Raw genomic sequence first — 22,477 nt, 5'->3', positions numbered from 1 at the left:
AGGTGAAAGACAGACTTGGGTGAGGTGAGGTGAAGAGTGAGAACCAGGACACAAGAACGGTCAGGAAAGAGACAGCTATGAGAGTCACACATTTTTAGAAAATCAGAAAAAAGAGCAGGAGAAGGAAGACATAGATCTGGGAGAGAGATGCGGATGAAGGAGCCACAGGAATTATGGGGGAAGAGAACAGACGAGATGGAGATTTAGTGGGAGAGAGGAAATAACAGTAATAAAAAATAGCAGACGCATGGGGAGAGACAGAGAAAGGAGGAAGTAGTGATTTGGAGAGAGAAGCAGAAGAGATTCTGCGAGGGAAGGCGGAGAACCAGGGCCCATCAGAGAGGAGAGGGGAAGAGGGAATGAGAGAGGAGGTACACTTGGGGAAACAGATGAAGTCAGCATCCAGGACAGGCAAAGTCCCAGGACAAAGATACAGAGATGAGACTTCACAGGGAAGAGGGCGTCAAGAACTGAGGGAGACAATAGAAAAATCTGGAGAGCGCCAAAGGCACGAAAGGATTCAAAGGCTGGGTGAGGGGAGAGCCAGAAGTGGGGTGGGAGGCTGAGGGAGAAGCTGGGGGCGGGGACAGGGGCGCCTGCTTGGGTTGTGGGGAGAGGGGGGGCAACAGGCAGAGGAAGCAGAAAACTGGGGCAAGCCGGGGAAGGGACGCGCAGGGCACAGTTCGGGCGAGAGCACAGGCTGGCGTGTGTGAGTTGTGGGGTGTTGGAAGTTGGTGTGTGTCACAGGCGCCAGGAGAGGATGTGAGAACAGCTTGTTCCACCGTTTCCGTGCCGGTGGGGGGAGGGGAGCCCGGGTTGAGGATGGAGCCTCAAGGAGGGTGGAGACAGGGAGGGCGTCTGGAACACTCTAGAATTTTTGGGAGGTGTGGAAATAGTTGGTCCACCTCCTCTGGAAAAAGGATATGTACCCGTTTGGGAAGGAGCTTTTTTTTTTTTTTTTTTTTTGCAGGGCGGGGGTCTGGGTTAGAGAAGTGTCAGGTATGAGCTCAGAAATAATCAAGTCCAGCACAGGTAAATGGGGAGGTGGGCCAGAAAGCCCCAGATGTGGGGCCAGGCCTGTCAAGAGGTAGTGGGATTGCTTCCCAGATCCAGGCGGAGTTGGACCCAGACTTCCCACAAGAGGCCGGACCATGGGATTCTCACATCAAATTTTGGGATTTGGAAAATAAGTTTGACCCCGATCTCTGGGTCAAACTGCACGTGGGGTTTCACCAGGGCAGCTGCAGATCTGGGGCCAGGGGTTTAGGATCCCTCCCGGCCAGGAGAGCCCCTAGAGGGTCTGGCCCAGGGCTGAGGTCCCAGGGGACACCAGTATCTTTCCAAGACACTGACACCGCCTGGAGCTCCGGGACTGGAAGCAGCAGCTGCTCTTCACTCCAAACCACCAACTAGACGACGGGCGGAGAGAAGACAGGGCGGGGATGGGGGTGGCAGAGGTGGGTGTGCAAGCGAGCCTGCGCCGCCTGGAGGGTGTGGCCTGGGGCAACAGCCCAGCTGGGAGGCAGGGGCCCCTCCGTTCTGAGTCTTGCAGCTCAGAGTTTGAGGACAGTTACCAAGCTCAAAATCCAGCTTTCTTTCTATACCACCTCCAGATTTCAAAAAGCATGAGGCAAGAGCTAGATGGGCCCCAGGGTGAACAGCTGGCTTCTCCCCTGTTCAAAATATCCATCAAAATAGCGGGAGAGAGATGAGCTGGACCTGCCCAGATAAAAGACAGACCACACATTCTTTATTCTCCAAGTCAAGTAGACTTTCCCCACTACACATGCGCAGAAAGGCTCCTTTGAGGTCAAAAGGAAGGGGGCGTCATCTCAGTAAGTGATGTCAACTCCTACCCATAGCCCTCTTTGCTGGAATCCATCTTGGCTAAGAGATGCTTGGGTACACATGAGAGGATCCTGGGATAAACCAAAGAGGAACTCGGAACCAGGCAATGCAAGATGATCGGCCAGAGGAAACCCTGAAGAAATGCCCCATAAAAGTAATTCAAACTACCAGGAGGGCACGACTTTCTCTGAGCCCACCCGTGTATCTAATCCACACGGACTGTACTCTTTTTCCTCCTAATGAACACTTATTTCAGTACTCTCCGTCTCTATGTGGAAATCCATTTCTACACAGCTGACGGGCCAGGGCCTTCACTGGCCACCGTCCCGGGTGGTCTAGTAGTTAGGATTCAGCACTTTCACTGCTGTGGGCAGACCTCAATCTCTGACCAGGAACAGAAATCCTGCTTCAAGCCACTGCAGGTCAAGGCCAGTCGAGATCAAGCTGACCGTTATTAAAAAAACGTTTTTTTTCTATCTCAACGCATTTACTTCTGGCTGTGCTTGGGCTTTCTCTGGCTGTGAAGAGCAGAGGCTACTCTCTTGTGTGTGCAGGCTTCTCGCTGCAGTGCCTGGTAGTTGAGGCTCCTGGGCTCCAAAGTGCAGTCTCTGTAGATAAGGCGCATGGGCTTAGTTGCTCCAAGGCATGTGGGATCTTCCTGGACCAGGGATTGACCTTGTGTCCCTTGAATCGCAAGGCGGATTCTTAACCACTGGACCACCAGGGAAGCCCCAGGTCTGGGTTTCGGGCCTCCAGTACATGACTTGTGAGGGTAGAACCTCCCTCTTTTTAATAATTTCTTACATTTGAAGGAATCTCCTGGCGGTCCAGGGGTTAGTATTTTGTGCTTTTCACTATGTTTCTTACATTCTCAGTGCTGGATTTCTGTCGCCAGGGTTTTGAGAAAGAGAAGTTGGTGAGAATGGTGCTCCTGGGTTCTTAGAGGTGTGTGTGCACTGGGGGTGATGGTGTCTGGGACAAGGGGGACAGGAGGCTGATGCTGGATCACCCCCTCTTGTCAGGGACTCCGCGGGACTGGTCAGCTAATGAACACACAAGCCACTTCTATGAAACATTTATTTCCTTTGAAACGTCCAGAAACATGCCAGAAAATCTCAAGACTGGAATGGGGAGGAGAGTTGGGGAGGGAAAGACAATAAAGAATTAAAAAAAAAAAAAAATCCAAAGGAAACAAATCAACATATTGGGGGAAAAGAGGGAAAAAAAACACACAAAAAACCCTGCTGCTATCTTCACCAAACTCGAATTAAATAGATGTGCTTTGCAGAGATCCTTAAAAAACAACAGGAAACAAAACCAAAAATCCTAATTTACACGTGTCAATGTACATGATTAGGTCCCCAAGATGATTCAAATGGTCTGAAGATAGGAGATGACTTAAAAAAAGAGGGTGGGGGCGGGACAGGCTCCAGGTTAGGGTCTGAGGAGGAAAGGGGTGGGGGTGGGGTGGGTGATCCTGGAGAACCCTTCCAAGAGGGATCCATCCAGGAAGAGGGGCAGAGACATCACAGTAGTTGGCCAGGGCTGAGGACCCCGCGGGCTGCTCCCCCCATCCTTCCTGGGGGAGAGGAGATGGCAGGTCCGAGTGCTCTTCTTGTGGGTCTGCAGTGTTGCTTCAGGGGCCAGAGTTTGGTTGCAGGGGAGTTGGGGGGGGGAGGACCAGGGTCCTTTTCTCCTGCTCCTTAAAAGTCTGTGTCCTGTGTAGGCCTCCTCCCCTGAGGTTTCTGGCCCCAAACAGGTGGTGGTGGGGGTCTCTGGACGTGGGGCTGGGCTGCCTGATGCTGGCCTCCCAGTAGGAGTGTGCTGCTTGGAGCAGGGTCCCCGGGCCTGCCCGGCTTTCGGCCCTCCGAGTGCCCCCCGCTGAGCCCCAGCCCACTGGGAGCTGACGAGCCTCGATCCTCAGTTTGAGGTTGGGGGAGTCCACAGATTGTGTGACTATACAGACTTGTTCTGGCGCAACTCTACATGAAAAAATAAATATAGAGATATATATTTTCTTGTTTGTTTTTAAAGGAAAAAAAAAAAGAAGCTCTGTTTCCTGGGTGAGCAGCGTAGTACCACACTGGCCCGGCTGCCCGGCCAGCTGCCCCTTATTGCCTTTGGAGAACCAGCGTCTAGTGGGGGTGCGCACTGCAGTGCTCCCCGGGGGGCGCCAGTGTCGCTGCTGGGGGGCCTGCGAGATGGGCTGGGGGGCTTGTAAAGGGAAAACAGAAGCAGAGAGGAGATGAAGGCTGTTTCTCTCCACCCCTGACCTGAGGGCTCGGTGGAGGCCCTCCTGGTGTCCAGAAGAGGCCGGGGCTGATGCAGGAGCGGTGGGCCGCTGGGCCTGGCTGCGTCAGTAGCTCGAAGGTGGAGGGGCCCAGGCGCCACGGCCTCTGGCAGTCTGGGGACTGGTCGAAAAAGACTGTGGAAATGGTCCCAAGTGTGCAAATAGCTTCCCCTTCAAAGAAGTTAACTCTGGAATGCTGGCGTTTCCTCTTTCCATTCTGGGATCCCCTCCCCTCAGGAAAATAAATGAAACTCTAAGAAAGTGCTCCTGGTTGCTTTTTGGAGGATAGGGTTGGGGAGGGGGCAAAGTCCATGCTTTCTGGAGCCAGTGCACCCAGGATGGGGAGCCCTGGCCCCACTTCCACGTTGGTGGGCCGGTTTCCCACCACGATTTTTCATGCAGGGGTCATGGCCCCACCCGCCCAGATACTGTTGGACGTGGTGAGGAAACCTGGTTTGTGAACTCCTGGAGCTGTGGGGTTTGGAGACTCGCTCCTGCCCTCCCCGCCTTCCTATAGCTTCCGATGGCTTGGTCCTAGGAAGAGGCTGGGTGGGGAGGGTGGGACGGGCCCCCTGGGGGTGGTGTGGGCATGGGCCCAGCCCCCAGGAACCAGAGAGAGCAGCTCAGAGGGAGGCTGGAGACCACATTGCCCCCTGGGGCTCGAGGACCAAGAGCAGACAGCCTGGGAGGCCTCCCTCAGGTCCCACTGCTGCCCCAAGCGTCCCTGTCCTTGGAAGGGCGGTGGGGCCTGGGCTGCAGTATCTTGGTCACGCCTGCGACCAGGGGCCGGGCCGAGGGAGAGGAGGGCAGGAGCCCACGCCTGCCCAGGCGGCCGGTGGCCTCTCCACCTCAGAGTTCCTTCTTTTCCCTGCAGAAGATCTCCGCGAACTTGCGCAGCTGCTCGCTGGCGGCCTGCGACTCCTCCTGCAGCCGCTGGTTGTTCTGCCTCAGGCTGGCCACCTCTGACTGCAGCACCGCCTTGTCCTGCTTCTCCTGTGGGGTGGGGGCTGGTGTCAGTGGGGTGCACGCTAAACGGCACCCCCGTGGCCTGTGAGCCTTGCCCGGCTGCCAAGGTTCAAGGCCCAGCTCTGCTTCTCAGCAGCTGAGTAACCTCAGGCAAGTCACCTTATGGGCCTGTTTGACCCTCTCTGGGTCAAACTCTTTGGGCCCCAGCTTCCCCAGTTCTAAAAGCTGGGGGTGGGGGTTGACAGGACTTCCCTGGTGGTCTAGTGGTTAAGACTCCACGTTTCCAAGGCAGGGGGTGCGGGTTCCACCCCTGGTTGGGAAACTAATATCCCACACGCCCCACTGCTTGGTGAAAAAGACCAAACAAGAAAACTGTGAAAGGGGCGGTTGAGAGATTTCCCTGAGGTCATGCATATTGAGCTCTCAGCACACAGCCTGAAGTGGAGTAACTGTGGGACAGTTGCTATGATCACCTCATTCCAGCCCTGCAGCCACCCAACGGTTGTGGGATGTGGCGACCCCTATTTTCCTGGACCAGGAAAGGAGACCAGACCTCCTCATGCAGCGAGCAGGGGGCTGGGACGTGGACGCAGGGCTGCCCTCTCAGGACAGGGGAACATGCGGCAGTGATGTGTGCAGCGGCAGTGATGTGTGCAGCGTCACACAGCCTTACATGATGGGGTGGGATTTGAACCCAGGCCCCCACGATTCCTGTGCTTGAGGCTTCCACATTATACTTGGCCACCTTCTGGCCCTTTACCCAGAAGTATGCAAAACAAGAGAGTCTCTTTCACACTTATTTTTCGTCACTCTCCCACCCTCTGGAGATAAGGAACAATCTGGAATGTCACCTTCTAGATAGCCCTCTGACCCACAGCTGGGAGACATTTTTAAAGTGCTACAGTGTTCTAGGAGACAGGCCTGCTGCACGCTGAGTTTTCTCCTTCAGTTACTGGACTTCTTCTGTATGTCTGTGAATATACAGATTTCTGCCATGACTAATTCGCAGCAGATTACTCCACGGCATGGCTGTCCTGTCGTTTACATCACGATTCTCCTGTGAACAGACAGCTGCACCGGCCCCAGTCTTTTACGGCCAGTGGTGCAGCGGTGAACACCCTTGCTCACAGGTCTCTTTGTGCCTGTGTTTGGAATTCTATTGGACGAATTCTCACAGTGAAACTGCTGGGTCGACAAGGTACACAATTATGGTTTTGATAAATATGGTCTGACCTCCCTCCAAAAAGGTTGAGCCAACTTATTCTCCTTCTAAGAGTTTCTGGGTGCGTTCCTAGCCTTCCCTATGTCAAACTCTTCATTCATGACTACATTCAGAGCTGGGTGGCCTCTCCTAGAACAGGCGGGATTGGGGTGGAGACGGGAGCCCCAGCCTTGCTGCCCACCCCCCAGGCATCCGGGAAGTGCCATGTGAGGCAGCTGCCTGGCGGCCTTACCTTCTGGAGGTCCGTGTGCAGCTGTTTCAGCATCACCTCCAGCTGGTATACCTTGCCTGTCAGATCCAGGGGTGGCTCCTCGCTGCAAAGGCAGGGGGCGGGGTCAGGATCTCCGCCCACAGCTGGGAGGAGCCCGGGTTACAGGCCCCTCTAGTCCCTGAGGCTCTGGAGAGTCCTCTCCTGGCTGGAGTACCAGGGGTGCCTGGTGGGTGAAGGCTGCACTCTGTCTGGGGCGGGCTCCTCACCTGGTGGGGCTTGGGAGCACCAGACCTGAAGTGAGTGGCGGTCCTCCCACAGAGGGACCAAGTATGCGCTTCCAGGAGAAATTCCTGGAATTTCTGGAATTGTACCGCGGGGCAGCACGGTACAAAGCCCCCTCATCATACCCACCCATGCAGCACCGAGCAAGCCCTAGCATGGAGCTGGCACTCAGGTGTGTAAGCGGGCACGCGAGCAGGAGGGCCTGCCTGGGGGGCAGGACTAGTAACCAGACGGATGATGGTAACAGCCCCCGTTCCTGAGAGCCCACCCCCGTGACGTGTGAAGTCTGAGCAGCTCAGGTGGGGACGCTGTACCCAGGACCCCAGCCTGTGGCTCCTCCTGAGAAGGGTTCCCCCATTCTGGGCCTGCCTGGCTCCTGCAGAGGAAGGGAAAAGCCTCTTTCTGCAGAAGGCTCCTCTGGGCGCGGTGGGAACGCAGGCACCCAGGATGGATGAGGAGGGAGGCAGGGTGTCCACCCAAGAAGCGGGAAGGACCCGCTGCCCACCCCCCATACCCCCACCAGTCCTTCTTCCCTGCTGGTCCTACATCTGGGGGAGCTGCAGTCACAGGGGGAGGCTGGAGGCAGGTGGGAGGAGGTCAGCAGCTCAGGGCAAAAGGAGTCCAGGAGTCTGCCAGGAAGCCACAGGTCCTGACATTTCTACACACGCACCCAGTTTCCAACCCCACTGCAGCGCCCTGGTTCCGTCCTGGAACCGCTCAGCTCTGCTGTGACAGTGGGGCCAGTCTTCGGTGGAGGTTGAGCTCTAAAGCCAGGGTGTGAAGTGAAAAACAAGAAGAGTCAAAACCACCCCCGAAAATCCTTCAAGTGCCCATACAGTGGAGTGCACGACTGTCGCACACGTCACTCCGCATGGTGGAGTACGCAGCTGAGTGTGGAATGCACTATTTAAATCCACGGACATGCAAGCCTGCCATTTCCATCCTCTCTCCCTCTTTGTGATTCTATTTTCTGCCAAGCTAGTGCACTCAAACATGCTGCACCGAATGTGAGATGACAAATGGGAGAAGCCTGCCTCCTCGCCCGCCTCCCCGCCCCCGGAAGCCTCATGAGGACAGGGCTCGGGCCCCAGTCACCACTGGGTCCCCAGACAGTCTGGCCTGGGGCCTGCCAGGGACGAGGTGAGAGATAAATGTCAGGGGCACCGGCACGTAATTTAGGAACCTGCAGAGGAGGAGACCCGGGGGCAGACAGGGCCGGCTGGAGACTGGGAGTGGGGTGGACAGAGGGGCGGACGTGAGGCAGCGGGCAGGGAAGACTGGGGGTACTGCTAATCGATTTTCAAAGCAGCAGAACAATGATCACTGTGCTGTCTCCTCCGAGGAGACAGGGCCTCCATGCGAGGGCAGGACCGACACTGCTCGGTCCCCGCTGGGCCCCAGCGAGTGGATGAGCCCAAAGTCTGTTAGATGAGGCCGTGGCTGCCCTTCCTGCTACTGCTGAGGGGGTGGGGGACCTGCAGGGTGGCCTCCTGCCTGGACAGCGGGGTAGGGGAGCCTCACCTCATGGTAGGGGTGGTCCTGGGGGTCGGGGGCCCCCTTTCCAGGCTCAGATGACTGTGGACAGGACTGTGTGCAGGCGGGACGTCCGGGCTCAGAGCTGGGTCGTTGAGAGAGAAGAGTGAGACGGCTCTTTGCACTGCGGGGGAGAGGGGCGTGGTGGTCGGCTGGGCTCCGGGCTCCTCCTCACACCACCCCTTCCCTCGCAATGGCCAATCCCTTCCCTAAAACCCCCAGGACACTCCCAATCACACCCGCTTAGATCACACAGGCATACAGGATGGATTCTCGCCAAAAAACCAAACCAAGTCAGGACACAAACACAATATTCCGTCCTGTTTCTGAGTAAGCCTCCAGACCCAACGACCAGTTTGTACAAAATACAAGGGACAGAGCAAGGAGTTGAGTGTGGTGTGGGCAAGGAACCGCCCCAATTCAGCTGAAATGGCCTGGTTTTGTCAATAATGGTGAGGGGGGAAAATGGCTGGAAGTGGATGGGGTTGACACTGGCTGATGAGGACACACCTAATTCTGAGAATGTCTGTGAAACCTCCAAAGCAAAGAGAGACACCAAACAGAGACTACCAGGTATATGGAAGAGAGAAACAGTCTCATGGGGCTGGCGGTTAAAGCAAAGATGCCCGGGGCCCATCCCCCAGACACGTGACTGGCTCATGACCAGTTATATCTACTACTGCGGGGAGGAATCCCTGAGAAGAAATGGAGTAGCCATCATGGTCAACAAAAGAGTTCAAAATGCAGTACTTGGATGCAATCTCAAAAACGACAGAATGATCTCTGTTCGTCTCCAAGGCAAACCATTCAATATCACAGTTATCCAAGTCTATGCCCCAACCAGTAACGCTGAAGAAACTGAAGTTGAACAGTTTTATGAAGACCTACAAGACCTTTTAGAACTAACACCCAAAAAAGATGTCCTTTTCATCATAGGGGACTGGAATGCAAAAGTTGGAAGTCAAGAAACACCTGGAGTAACAGGCAAATTTGGCCTTGGAATGTGGAATGAAGCAGGGCAAAGACTAATAGAGTTTTGCCAGAAAATGCACTGGTCATAGCAAACACCCTCTTCCAACAACACAAGAGAAGACTCGACATGTGGACATCACCAGATGGTCAACACAGAAATCAGACTGATTACATTCTTTGCAGCCAAAGATGCAGAAGCTCTATACAGTCAACAAAAACAAGACCAGGAGCTGACTGGCTCAGATCATGAACTCCTTATTGCTAAATTCAGACTTAAATTGAAGAAAGTAGGGAAAACCGCTAGACCATTCAGGTATGACCTAAATCAAATCCCTTATGATTATACAGTGGAAGTGAGAAATAGATTTAAGGGCCTAGATCTGATAGATAGAGTGCCTGATGAACTATGGAATGAGGTTCGTGACATTGTACAGGAGACAGGGATCAAGACCATCCTCATGGAAAAGAAAGGCAAAAAAGCAAAATGGCTGTCTGAGGAGGCCTTACAAATAGCTGTGAAAAGAAAAAGAGGCGAAAAGCAAAGGAGAAAAGGAAAGATATAAGCATCTGAGTGCAGAGTTCCAGAGAATAGCAAGAAGAGATAAGAAAGCCTTTTTCAGCGATCAATGCAAAGAAATAGAGGAAAACAACAGAATGGGAAAGACTAGAGATCTCTTCAAGAAAATTAGAGATACCAAGGGAACATTTCATGCAAAGATGGGCTTGATAAAGGACAGAAATGGTATGGACCTAACAGAAGCAGAAGATATTAACAAGAGGTGGCAAGAATACATGGAAAAACTGTACAAAAAAGATCTTCACGACCCAGATAATCATGATGATGTGATCACTCATCTAGAGCCAGACATCCTGGAATGTGAAGTCAAGTGGGCCTTAGAAAGCATCACTATGAACAAAGCTAGTGGAGGTGATGGAATTCCAGTTGAGCTGTTTCAAATCCTGAAAGATGATGCTGTGAAAGTGCTGCACTCAATCTGCCAGCAAATTCGGAAAATTGAGCAGTGGCCACAGGACTGGAAAAGGTCAGTTTTCATTCCAATTCCAAAGAAAGGCAATGCCAAAGAATGCTCAAACTACCGCACAATTGCACTCATCTCACATGCTAGTAAAGTAATGCTCAAAATTCTCCAAGCCAGGCTTCAGCAATATATGAACTGTGAACTCCCTGATGTTCAAGCTGGTTTTAGAAAAGGCAGAGGAACCAGAGATCAAATTGCCAACATCTGCTGGATCATCAAAAGAGCAAGAGAGTTCCAGAAAAACATCTATTTCTGCTTTACTGACTATGCCAAAGCCTTTGACTGTGTGGATCACAGTAAACTGTGGACAGTTCTGAAAGAGATGGGAATACCAGACCACCTAACCTGCCTCTTGAGAAATCTGTATGCAGGCCAGGAAGCAACAGTTAGAACTGGACATGGAACAGCAGACTGGTTCCAAATAGGAAAAGGAGTACGTCAAGGCTGTATACTGTCACCCTGCTTATTTAACTTATATGCAGAGTACATCATGAGAAACGCTGGGCTGGAAGAAACACAAGCTGGAATCAAGATTGCCGGGAGAAATATCAATAACCTCAGATATGCAGATGACACCACCCTTATGGCAGAAAGTGAAGAGGAGCTAAAAAGCCTCTTGATGAAAGTGAAAGAGAGAGCGAAAAAGTTGGCTTAAAGCTCAACATTCAGAAAACGAAGATCATGGCATCTGGTCCCATCACTTCATGGGAAATAGATAGGGAAACAGTGGAAACAGTGTCAGACTATTTTTTGGGGCTCCCAAATCACTGCAGATGGTGACTGCAGCCATGAAATTAAAAGACGCTTACTCCTTGGAAGAAAAGTTATGACCAACTTAGATAGTATATTCAAAAGCAGAGGTATTACTTTGCAGACTAAGGTCCGTCTAGCCAAGGCTATGGTTTTTCCTGTGGTCCTGTATGGATATGAGAGTTGGATTGTGAAGAAGGCTGAGTGCCGAAGAATTGATGCGTTTGAACGGTGGTGTTGGAGAAGACTCTTGAGAGTCCCTTGGACTGCAAGGAGATCCAACCAGTCCATTCTAAAGGAGATCAGTCCTAGTTGTTCTATGGAAGGAATGATGCTAAAGCTGAAGCTCCAGTACTTTGGCCACCTCATGCGAAGAGTTGACTCATTGGAAAAGACTCTGATGCTGGGATGGATTGGGGGCAGGAGGAGAAGGGGACGACCAAGGATGAGATGGCTGGATGGCATCACGGACTTGATGGACGCGAGTCTGAGTGAACTCTGAGAGATGGTGATAGACAGGGAGGCCTGGCGTGCTGCGATTCATGGGGTCGCAAAGAGTCAGACACGACTGAGCGACTGAACTGAACTGAGCCAACAGGGAAGCCCCTTCTCCTTTACTTTTTAAAAACAGCTTATTGCAGGGGACATCCCTGGTGGTCCGGTGGTTAAGACTCTCTACTTCAACAAGGGGCATAGGTTCAATCCCTGGTCAGGGAACTAAGACCCCATGTGCTTGGGGCCACTAAGCCCATGAGCCACAGCTAGAGAAGCCTGAGTGCTGCAACTTAGCCCTGATGCAACCAAACTAATTAATTAATTAGAAAGAAAGCAAGGGCACAGGCTGAGGGGTCAGGGCCATGGGAAACAGGAGGAGGTGTCTGATCCAGACTAAGGGATAGGAGGGAGGGCTTCCTGGAGGAGGGACTGCAAAGCTGAGGCCTAAAAGATGAAAAATGAGCCAGAAGAATATATCCTTATCTGTCAGGGTTTCACAGATGAGGAAACCGAGGCTGAGAAAAGTAAAGCTGCTTGTCCAAGGACACGTGGGATGGAAATGGCAGAGACAGCCAGCTGTCTTATGGTCTGTTTTCTCTTTCTCCCTAATAATAGATCCCACATTTCAGCCATGCACAGGGCCTCATTCCCCAGCCTGCCCTGTAGCAAAGTGTGGCCATGACACTCAGGCCAATGGGATGTAAGTGCAGGAGGAAGGTGAGGTTATGGGAAACATCCTTCAAGTCGGGGTGGGGTGGGTGTCTGTCTCTACCTGCGGGCAGAGCTGGACGTGATGGCCAGAGCTCTAGCAGCCCGACTGTGAGGGTGAGGTCCCCAGGAATGGCAGAGTAGAAGGGGAAGGAGTTTGGCCCTAATCAGAAGTGATCACCCCAGAAATTTTTACTGCCCACCAGCCTGACTGCTCACCCCTGGAATTTTCACTGCATAAAACCCTGTTTAAGTCACTGGATTTTCTGCCACTTATAGCCAAAGTACATCTAAGTACAACTGGGATCACTACACTTCCGCACTAAAACAACAACAGGGAGCACTCTCTGTTGATGGCATGTTCTGTGATGATAAGTTTTATAAACAGTTTTCATAGATTCCTCCCTGTGGCCCTAGGCAGTGGGTAGTCTCGTTCCTGTCTTGTAGACAAGCTAGCTGGGGGGATCAGAGAGATGAAGACATTTGCCCAGGACTGCACAGTGAGCAAGCGACAGGGAGGATGTGATCCCTGCCCTCCCCTGATTCTGGAACCTGAGTGTGTCCCCCTTTAAAGCCTCAAGGCCATGCTCACTTTGGCAGCACATACACTAAAGCTGGGTCAACAGAGAGGATTAGCATGGCCCCTGCAGAAGGATGACATTCAAATTCGTGAAGTGTTCCATGTTTTTTAAGCAATTTTCCTCCAATTAAAAAGTAAGTTAAAAAGAAAACACATCTTCCTTCTTAGAAAAAGGCCCAGTTTGAGAAAAAAAAAAAAAGGTAATGTCAACAGAGAGGGTAAGTGGGCTTCCCAGGTGGCTCTGTGGCAAAAAACCCGTATGCCAGTGCAACAGACATGGGTTTGATCCCTTGGTCGGGAAGGTCCCCTCGGGGAGGAAATTGTTACCCGCTCCAGTACTCTTGCCTGGAGAATCCCATGGACAGAGGCGCCTTGCGGGCTACTGTCCATGGGGTTACAAAGAGTCAGACGCGGCTGAGTACAACAGTATAGAGGGACGAGTTAAGTAAAATATAGTAAGCTAGAAGAAACAAAAAGCTCCAACGCCCTCTGTGGATCCTTCCAGAACAGAGAAGGGAGCGGGATCTGCTGGGGTTGAGCGGAAGGCGCCTACCTTCATAGGCCTTGGCTGCGTTCACCAGGCTGGACCACTCGAGGCCAGCAGCCGTGTCGGGGAGCGGCATCATTCCTGGGTCCAGACGCCGCAGGGGCCGGTCCCGCCCGTCGGCCAGCGAGAGCTCGGAGGCTGAGATGGTGGCTGGGTGGGGAGAGGATGGGTGCGAGTGACGGCGTGGGAGAAATAAAGAAATGAACACGTTACTTTACATTTCACATACAGTTATGTAACATTACATAACGGTTACACTGTTATAATTAAATGAATAAATTATATTTATTAGATGATAAATGCCAGGGAAAACCACCAGCAGGGTAAGGGGGTAGGGGTCTTGGATATTTATGAGGGTATGATTTGAAATGGGGTGCTGGGGAGGCCTTGCAGAGAAGATGGCCTTTTGTACAAAACTCAGAAGGAGGTGAGACTGTCGGGGGGTGGTCAGGGGGTACATCTTGGGAGAAGAGCATTCTGGGCAGATGACCCAACCAGTGAGAAATCAATCCCTGAAGCAGGAACGTGCCTGGAGGTTTAAGAAACACTGAGGAGGGCACTCCTCTAGATGTCCAGCGGCTAAGACTCCGCATTTCCACTGCAGGGGGCCCGGATTTGATCCCTTGTCAGGGAACTAAATCCCACATGCCACACTAAGACCCGGCACAGACAAACTAGGGAAAAAAAAAAAAAAAAAGAGGCGGCTTGCGTGGCCAGGACAGAAGGTAGTGACAGGGCTGGATGGTGCAGGGCCCCTGGGGGCTATGACAAGAACCGTATCGCTTCCCCGAGTGAGATGGAGCCAGAGGAGGGTTCTGAGCTGTGGCAGGTGCCACTGGGTCTCTCCAGCTTTGTGTGGGGGGATCAGGGAGGCTGTGAAGAGGCTCCTGGGATGGTCCAGGAGGGAGATGAAGGCAGACAGGAGCCAGTACGGCTGGAGGGACAAGGTCCTGGGTCTGCCTGGCAGGTGGGGCCGAAAGCATTCCCTGAGGGTGGACGTGGGCGTGAGACAGAGGGCCTCTGGGAGGACTTCAGGATCTAGGAGCTGGCACTGAGTCGGGAGGGCCAGGGGCGGGACCAGAAGTGCGGCTTCTGGAGGTGTGAGTGTGAGGTGCCTAAGACACCCGCACGGAGCCGTGGGCGGGGTGCGGGCCACCTGTGTCTGGAGCAGAGGGGACAGTGCCAGGCTGCAGACAGAACGTGGGGCTCTGGGGTACGGCTGGTGTTTAGGGTCACTGTGGGGAGACCTGGTGGGTTCAGGCATGACACGACAGGCAGACAGTCTCCGGGTGCTGGAAGGCACAAGCAGCGTGTCAACTGCGGCACCTGCTGCAGAGATGGAGGCCTCCTGTGGGGCTTAGGCCCTGACTCACTGAGGCCTCACAGACCCTACAGCGGAGGGCAGAGGGTGACAGTGAAGCACAGAGGTCAGGCGGTGACTCCGGCAAGAAAGGCTGGGCCTGCTCCACGAACCCCAGGCTCATCCTCTCGCTGGGCACCTCACTGGGTACTACAGCAATCATCTCTTAGTCCCCACTCCCCCAAATTAGCCAGGAGGGAAGAGCTACTATGACCCTGTGTGACAGAGGGGGTGACTGGGGCTCAGAGCAGGAAGCTAGCTGCCTTGCACCCTCTCTCTCACTGGTGGGGGCACCTGATTTTGACACGTGGGGTCTGACGCTGACCCTGCTCTAAGCCCAGCCCCATGCGGCGTTGGTCTTGAGAGGCTCCCTGTTCATGTCTTAGTTCAGAGACAAAAATCCACTGATGAGAGGTTAGAATGCTCGCTCCTGGTGACCAAACACTGACAAATACATCAACAGTGAGTGTTTCCAGCGCTTACTGCATATCAGGCTCTGAGCTGGGTGTTTTCCATGTACTTACTAGCTTGTTTGATTCTTGGGTTAACTCAGTGAGGTGGGTGCTTTTTTGGCCTACATTCTATAGGCACAGGGAGGTTACAGCTGTAAGGTCAGGACCTGACCACAAACTCGGGCCACCCTGGCTCTCAGGATGCGAGGTGCTAGTTGGTGAGTGAATGAACGCTCAGGGGAATGGATGAGAAGGCAGGCTGAAGGATGCCCTCGATCCCCACACTCCCGTTTCCAGCCTCCTAGTGTCTCATGGCTGAGCAGGTGGGGACCGTGGGAGCAGCTGCCTCTGCCACACAAGTCATCTCAGGCGCTGCCTCGTGAGAGGCTCCTTCGCCTTGAGGGCTCTTCATCAGTGGAGCCGGGGCCCCAGGCTGACAGCACCTCTCCAGCCCCGACTAGGCTTGGGAAGGGCTCTCGAGCAGGCATGGAGATGTGGAAAGGCCAGGGGTCCGGCCAGATGGGACTCTCAGGTTCAGGAGGACAGGGGAGTCAGATGGGCACAGAGAGGGGTGTGTGTGTGTGTCTGTTTCATGAGAAAGAGGGCCCTGGGCTGTGGTCACTGTAAGGACCCAAACAACCCTGGGCCTTGCTCTTAGGGAGTCTCCAGTTCAGCGGGGGAGACAGACTCATTCCCACGCAGCGACCACCGGGAGGGAGTGGGGCTGTGATGGGGAAACACAAGGCTGAGACAGCATGATGGGTAGGATGGGAGGGGGCTGGGGGCACGGGTGTCCAGAGGAGGTGCCTGACTCAGCCTGGTTAGGGAGAGAGGACTTCCTGGAGGAGGCAGCATCTTTGACATGACTAAAAGGAAAGGCAGAGCCAGGCAAGCACACTGTCTGTCTGTGATCTCTGTGCACCCTTCTGCCCTGGCCGGTCTCTTGCCTTCTCACCATGTGTCAAATGCCTCCTCGTGCCTGGCCCTGCCTTCGGCACAGACAGGGCAGTGAGGTGAGAGGCTGATGAAGGAGACACAGAGTGAAGATCAGGGAAGCAAGAGAAACCGCCGGGAAGCTCAGTGCCACCAGGGCAGGGGTGCTGTGTGCCCCCCACTGCTGGGTGCCCAGCGCCTACAGCAGAGCCTGGCCCAGACCAGGGGCTGGACAAACAGTGGGATGAAAGCAATGGAGGGGCAGGCCAGGGGCTCTGGAGTTTAAACTGGGAGAGAGGACCCAGCCTGGGGCTTACGGGAGACTCCAGAAAAGAGCCAGATCTGAGCGAAGTCCTAAAGGAGAAGTGGGAGTCAGGAAGCAAGCACAGGGCTGGAGGAGCAGCATGGCAGGCAGAGGGCACAGTCACTTGGAGTACCCTGAGAGAGAGTGCGGACAGGAGGTTCTCAGGGAGGCACTGAGGAAGGGCCCTAGGGTGGAGCCCCAAAATATCAGGGCAAGGACTATGGACCCAGATACGAGGTCAATGAGAAGCTGCGGAAGAATTTTAAGCGGGGAGACAGAACCCCTCAAAAAAGTCCCCGAGCCTCCATCCCATTCTCTGCGGTCTACAAAAGGGCTCCATCAGACGCGACAGGGCACAGCCCCTCAGCTGAAACCTGGGACGGGCAGATCTTGGAAGTCAAGGTTTGTGGCTATCTGACAAAGTGACGGCATACTGTACACACACACCCGAAAAGGTGGGCAGCGGCCCCCATCCAGCACACCCGTGTTCCTCAACTAAGCAGCAGACGCTTCACGCCAAGTAGGGTCAAGAAGGGCCACGAACACTGCTGTGGGGCCTGGCCTGGAAGTCTGCCCTGCCCTCCAGTCTGAGAGCCTTTGAGGCTGTGGATAGAGGACTACAGCGCGGACTGAAGGCAAAGCTGACCCCAGCCAGCGTGCAACCATGCACACGGCATTCCCTTCAGTAAATATTTGCTGATGGTGGTCACACCACTGTATCTCCTCCCGTTGAGAGCTGGCAGGCCTGGAGGAAGTCACGTATGTGAAGACAGGAACCTCCATGGTGGTCCAGTGGTTAAGACTCTGTGCTCCCAATGCAGGGGGCTCGGGTTTGATCCCTAGCCAGGGAACTAGAGCCCAAATGCCACAACTGAGAGTTTACTGGCTATAACTAAAGATCCTGCGTGCTGCAACTAAGACCCAGAACAGCCAAATAAATACATAAGTAAAAATAAATATTAAAAAAAATTCATGAGGTAATTTGCTTGGTGCTGGAACAGGGAGCTGCGGAAGGGGCATATATAATGGAAACCCTGATCCTCAGGGCCCTAGTAATGAGCTTCCAGTCTGGAGACACCTAGAGAGACTAACGCCCTCTCTCTCGTCTCAGATGACCTCGATCTTTGGGGGCCCCCCATTCCTAGGTGACTGATGCTTGGCCAACAATCCCTTGCTCTGAGGGTGACACCCAATGTGCTCAACCACTGCAGTCCCCGGATGCTCCCATGTACTTCAGTTCCCACCCTCATCTGACTTTGACACTGATGACCCATGTCCTTTGACCTCGAGGTGATCCACACGCTTATGCCTTCCTGCTACCTCCACCCTCAACCAGCCTCCAGGCTCCCAGGCTCACATTTCTTCTCGGGGAAGCTGTTGCCGGCGGTGGTGGGGATGGGGCCAGGGCCGCCAGGCGGGTGGGGGTGCTGGTGTTGGCGGCGGGCGGGCAGCGTGCTGGAGGGGAAGGCGCAGGTGCTGGTGAAGAGCACGTCGCTGGGCAGGCCCGGCTCCAGGCCGGCAGGGTTGGCGAAGCTGGGCTCCCGACGCCCACTGCACAGACTCTCATCTGACAGCGTCCGCTGCAGGCTCTTCTGTGGCGACTGCTGCCAGGACAGGGGTGTGGTCACGGCCAGGCCCACGGTCACCGCCCTTGGATGCTTCTTCCCCACCATGTGCAGTCCTCACCCACCCAGCATCCATTTCTGCCCAAAGTACCCAACTTCTCCCTGAGGATTCCTCCTCCCCTCTTTGCAGCCCACCTCCACTCTCCAGCTCCAGGGGAGGTAGGGAAGGTGGGGCGACCTCAGCTAGAGCAGGAGACCCAGGTGTTGGTGGGGACCACCTGGGACAGAGTACTGGCTCCCCCCAGAGCCGGTGGGAGGAAACCCTGCAGAGACTGGGGCCACCCAGGTCCCAACAAGAGTGCACCTGCCCAAGCGCCTGGCCCACCAGGGGAGGCAGAGACGAGAGGGACAGAGAACGCCTGCTGTCTTGGCCTCCCTCAACCTCTGGGTCACGGGAGCCCAAGTGCCCCCTGAGCAGTCCCTCCACTCCTGGTCCTGTGGTCTGGGCAGGCAGGTGCTGCTTCCACCCTGCACTCGGGGAGGATGTGAGAGCGGTCCAGTGGGGATAAAGCCCCCGCGAGCCTGCCAGGCTGGCTCACGCTGTGATCCTATCCCTGACCAACGTGACGTCCTGACTCCTGGCTGCAGGGGCACACACACCCCCCAACAGGCCGGTGGGTGCGGCGAGCAGGAAGAGGCAGGAGTGCAGGGAGCTGCCCCGGCCTGGCCCTGCCCCCCTCTGCCTGATTGCACGCATGCGAGCAAGGGTGTTGGCCTGGCAGGGGCAGCCTCTACGTACGCCGGTGTCTCTCTCCTGCTCGGGCGCCAGGTTGTCCATGATGATGAGTTTCTTTAGGTCATCTTCGATGGTGGACTTGTAGTTCTTCCGTGGGGAGCGGAGGTCTCGGAGGGAGGCCCTCAACCGTGGCTGCCCGAAGACGTTTTTCGTGCTGCTGTCCACCTGCCTGGAAGGAGAAGGTCACGGTCAGAAGGGTCTCAGGAGGCTCGAGTCGCTTCTCAAAGCCGTCCTGACCCCAGGGAGCTGACCGCCACTGGATAAGTGACCGCAGCTTCCCCACGTCACCCGGTGAGGATGGACAGAGACGAGACCGGGGTCACCCTCTCCACTTGCCCATCCCCCAGCTGTGTCCTGGAAACCCACTCTGCGCCGTGTGTGTGCTCAGCAGTGGGAACACAGCAGTGAGTGTGGGGCAGACCTGTCAGAGAGACTGACCGTGAATAAATGAGCAGGGGGAGACCCCATAATGCGAGGTGGAGAGAGGGATTCCGAGGAGAAGCAAGCTGGGTAAAAGGATAGGGGTCGCTGGAGATGCAGGCTGGGTTTTCTTGTCATCTTTTGGCAGTGCCACATGGCATGGAGATCTTAGTTCCCTGCTCAGGGATCAAACCCGCGGCCCCTACACTGGAAGCATGGAGTCTCAACCACTGGGCCACCAGGGAAACCCCAAGGCAGGCTTTTCTAAGGGGATGACATCTGAGCAGAAAGGGAAGGCAGGAATCTGGTAGAAGAGGATGCCAGATAGAGGGGAACAGTGAGTGCTGGGCTGAGACGTGTGAACAAGCCTGGTGAGTTAACAGAGGCGTGGGGGGCAAAACGGTGAGGGGGAGGCGGGGAGGTCTGGGAGGGGCTGGGGCAGGTGTTCGGGAACTTATGAGCCACAGAAGGGTCTCAGGATTGCATCTGGAGAGTCTGAGCTGGTGAGTGCCTGGTCCTGATTTGTGCTTTAGAAGAGCTGTGGGCTGCGACACCACCCTCATGGTAACAAGGAGACAGGAGACTCTGGAGTTGTTCAGGTGGAAAACAGGGACGGTGCGGACCAGGGACTCAGCCACAGAAGAGGGAGGGGGTCCCACAGAGTTAGACTCCCCTGGGGGGCTGGTCTCTTTGGGCCAGAGCTGGACCACAGACAGTGGACCTCTGGCCTGGGCGCTCCAGGGCCTGGCACCAGATCCCCCTCACTCTGCTTTCCATCACGTGGGTAGGCTCAAACATCGCGGGGTGGCTGGGAGGACCTAGAAGACGAGGCACAAGGGCTTGCAGCAGCCTCTGACTGCTATCTCGCTTTTCTACTGGGCGCCTCCCATTCTCGTTGGGCTTCCCTGGTGGCTCAGCTGGTAAAGAATCCTCCCGCAATGCCGGAGACTGCATTTGACCTCTGGGTTGGGAAGAGCCCTTGGAGAGGGGAACGGCTACCCACTCCAGTGTTGTGGCCTGGTGAATTCCATGGACTATATAGTCCATGCGGTCACAAAGAGTCGGACATGACTGAGCAACTTCCAATCTTGTTCCAGAAGCTGATTTGTGAGCCAGGGTCACTCTGATCACCACACTCTTCTTCAGCATTCCCAAAGCTGACCCAGGGCTGCCTTCCAGAAGACTCTATGAGCTAAAAGTCACTGAGGCACAGTCTGGGGTTAAGAGCAGGAGCCCTAGTGGGCAGACAGGTCTGGGTCTGAGTCTAGACTCTGCCTGTTCCTGCTGTGGGACCCTGGGCAAGTCATACCACCTCTCTGATCCTTGGTTTGCACACAGGGAAAACACAGTGACCTTACTACATTTTGGAGTTTGCTGCAAACTGCACGGCCAGCACCTCACTGAGCGGACGCTGGGAAGATGAGAGCTGCTCTCCTAACCGTTTCCCTGCGGGTGCTGGGCACCCTGAGCTGCACAGTCCTCTCCTGCTGCCCCTTCCCCATTCTGCAGGCACCACAGGCTGGCACCCCAGCTCCCTGGCCCAGGCTGGCTCCTGGGGGCTCTCTGTCCTCCACTCCTGGGACTTCCTCTGCAGTCTCCTCTTGCCTCCTGAGTCTGGCCCAGCCTTTGGGATCAGGTCCTACTTTTCCAGCCAACACTGGATCCCTCATCTGAGGTGTTGCCACCCCCCCTCCCCTGGAAAGAAATAATGACAGCTAACAGAAGCGCAGAGCCAGGCGCTATCTACCAGTCCGAGGGCTCCATGTGAGCTGACCTGTGAAATCCACACAGCAGCCCTCCCTGGGAGCCACTGTTAATTGGCATCTCCACTTTACAGGTGGGAAACGGAGATACGGAGAGGTTAAAGTAACCGTCCACAGTCACACAGCCTGGGAGCAGAGGAGGTAGGATTCCAGTCCAGGCCACCGGGCTGCAGAGCCCACGGGCATCACGACAGTGCTTGGCTGTCACGTTTCTATCAAAGAGATGGTGCATGAAAGACGTACAGTGTGTGGAACATAATCACATCGGGTTTAATGGTACGCTTTTATAGGGACTTTCCTGGTGGTCCCATGGTTAAATATCCACCTTTCCATGCAGGGGACATGGGTTCAATTACTGGTCAGGGAACTAAGATACCCATATGCTGCAGGGCAACTGAACCCAGGAACCATAACTGAAGAGAAACACAGGCACCCCAACTGGAGAAGCTCGCATGCCCCAACAAAGATCCCATGTGCTAAGACCAGACACAGCCAAATAAATAAGTATTTTTAAAAAAGTTTTTATACATAAAAAAAAAATCCTGGAAGAAATTATGAACAATGATTACTTCTGGGAAGTAGGAGTCATATTAGAAGATGGAAAAATGAAACTTTCACTTTTCATCTGATACAAACACCCTTCTGAACTGCTTGAATTTATTTTGCTATAATCATGTATTGTAACAAAAATAATAATAAAAACTAGTTTAAAAAAGAGCTGACACCTAGACTTCATCATTGTGTTAACTCAAGAAAGAAAAAGAGAAGAGTCTTTGAACTCAGGAAGAAATAAGATATCTTGGGCTCCTGAGGGTACTGAAGTCCATGTTTTTTATTTTTTCTCTTATTTTCTCAGCTGCCAGCCTTGGGATTTCAACAAAGGAAGGAAGAGAGGGTGGTTAAGTGTTTTTTTTTTTTTCCTTAGGTCGTATTCCTTTTCAAATGAGAATTCCAGGGCTAGGGTAATTCTGGCTCTGTCATTACTAGGGAAGTATGCTTTCTGGGCAAACGAAAGGCTTTCTATCCAAAAGAGAGAACCAGACAAAAGCAAGAAAGACACACACACACCCCAGAGTACATGCTGTTCCCCTGGGAGCTCGAAAGGGCCTCACCCCTGCCGCTTCCCTTTTGATTTTACCATTTCCCAGAATCCCCGCACAAGGGGTGCTGTCCACGAGGCCCCCCTCTGGGAAGGGTGTAAAATGACCTGCTGAAAATGTAAAACTGTGCACTCTCTCCACCCTAGGAGTTCTACGTCTGGGAGTGTCCCCTTTACGGGGCCAGGTGCGTGGGGACGCTTCATGAAGTCCTGACTACAGAGGAAACAGTACTGGCAGGGTGAGGCCCCGCAGGGAGGGCCCCAGAACAATCCCCTCTAGCTGCTGAAGACAAGAGGACTTGGGCCACATGACACAGGAGGAGGTTTGCCCAGATACGTCA

At 54.2% G+C, this 22,477-nt stretch overlaps 1 protein-coding gene across 5 annotated transcripts in view; it reads right to left on the bottom strand.

Annotated features, from left to right (window-relative positions):
• The window catches only part of SIPA1L3 (signal induced proliferation associated 1 like 3), a 253,444-nt gene continuing 233,878 nt past the window's right edge, over positions 2,912-22,477 (bottom strand). For 3 of the 5 annotated variants that reach the window (XM_018062310.1, XM_018062314.1, XM_018062311.1), the window contains 6 exons: positions 18,858-19,023; positions 17,851-18,097; positions 13,451-13,594; positions 8,341-8,476; positions 6,559-6,640; positions 2,912-5,131 (listed from right to left, as the gene is read on the bottom strand). In XM_018062310.1, the coding sequence (XP_017917799.1) occupies positions 4,988-5,131; positions 6,559-6,640; positions 8,341-8,476; positions 13,451-13,594; positions 17,851-18,097; positions 18,858-19,023 (919 nt within the window). In that variant the 3' untranslated portion in view covers positions 2,912-4,987. The remainder of the gene's footprint in view (positions 5,132-6,558; positions 6,641-8,340; positions 8,477-13,450; positions 13,595-17,850; positions 18,098-18,857; positions 19,024-22,477) is intronic. The other 2 variants (XM_018062313.1, XM_018062312.1) reach the window with 2 other exon arrangements.

Source organism: Capra hircus, chromosome 18 (genome assembly GCF_001704415.2).
Source record: "Capra hircus breed San Clemente chromosome 18, ASM170441v1, whole genome shotgun sequence".
Taxonomy (NCBI): domain Eukaryota; kingdom Metazoa; phylum Chordata; class Mammalia; order Artiodactyla; family Bovidae; genus Capra; species Capra hircus.
The sequence above is the reverse complement of the archived record's forward strand: the minus strand, read 5'-3'. Positions and strand labels throughout refer to the sequence as shown.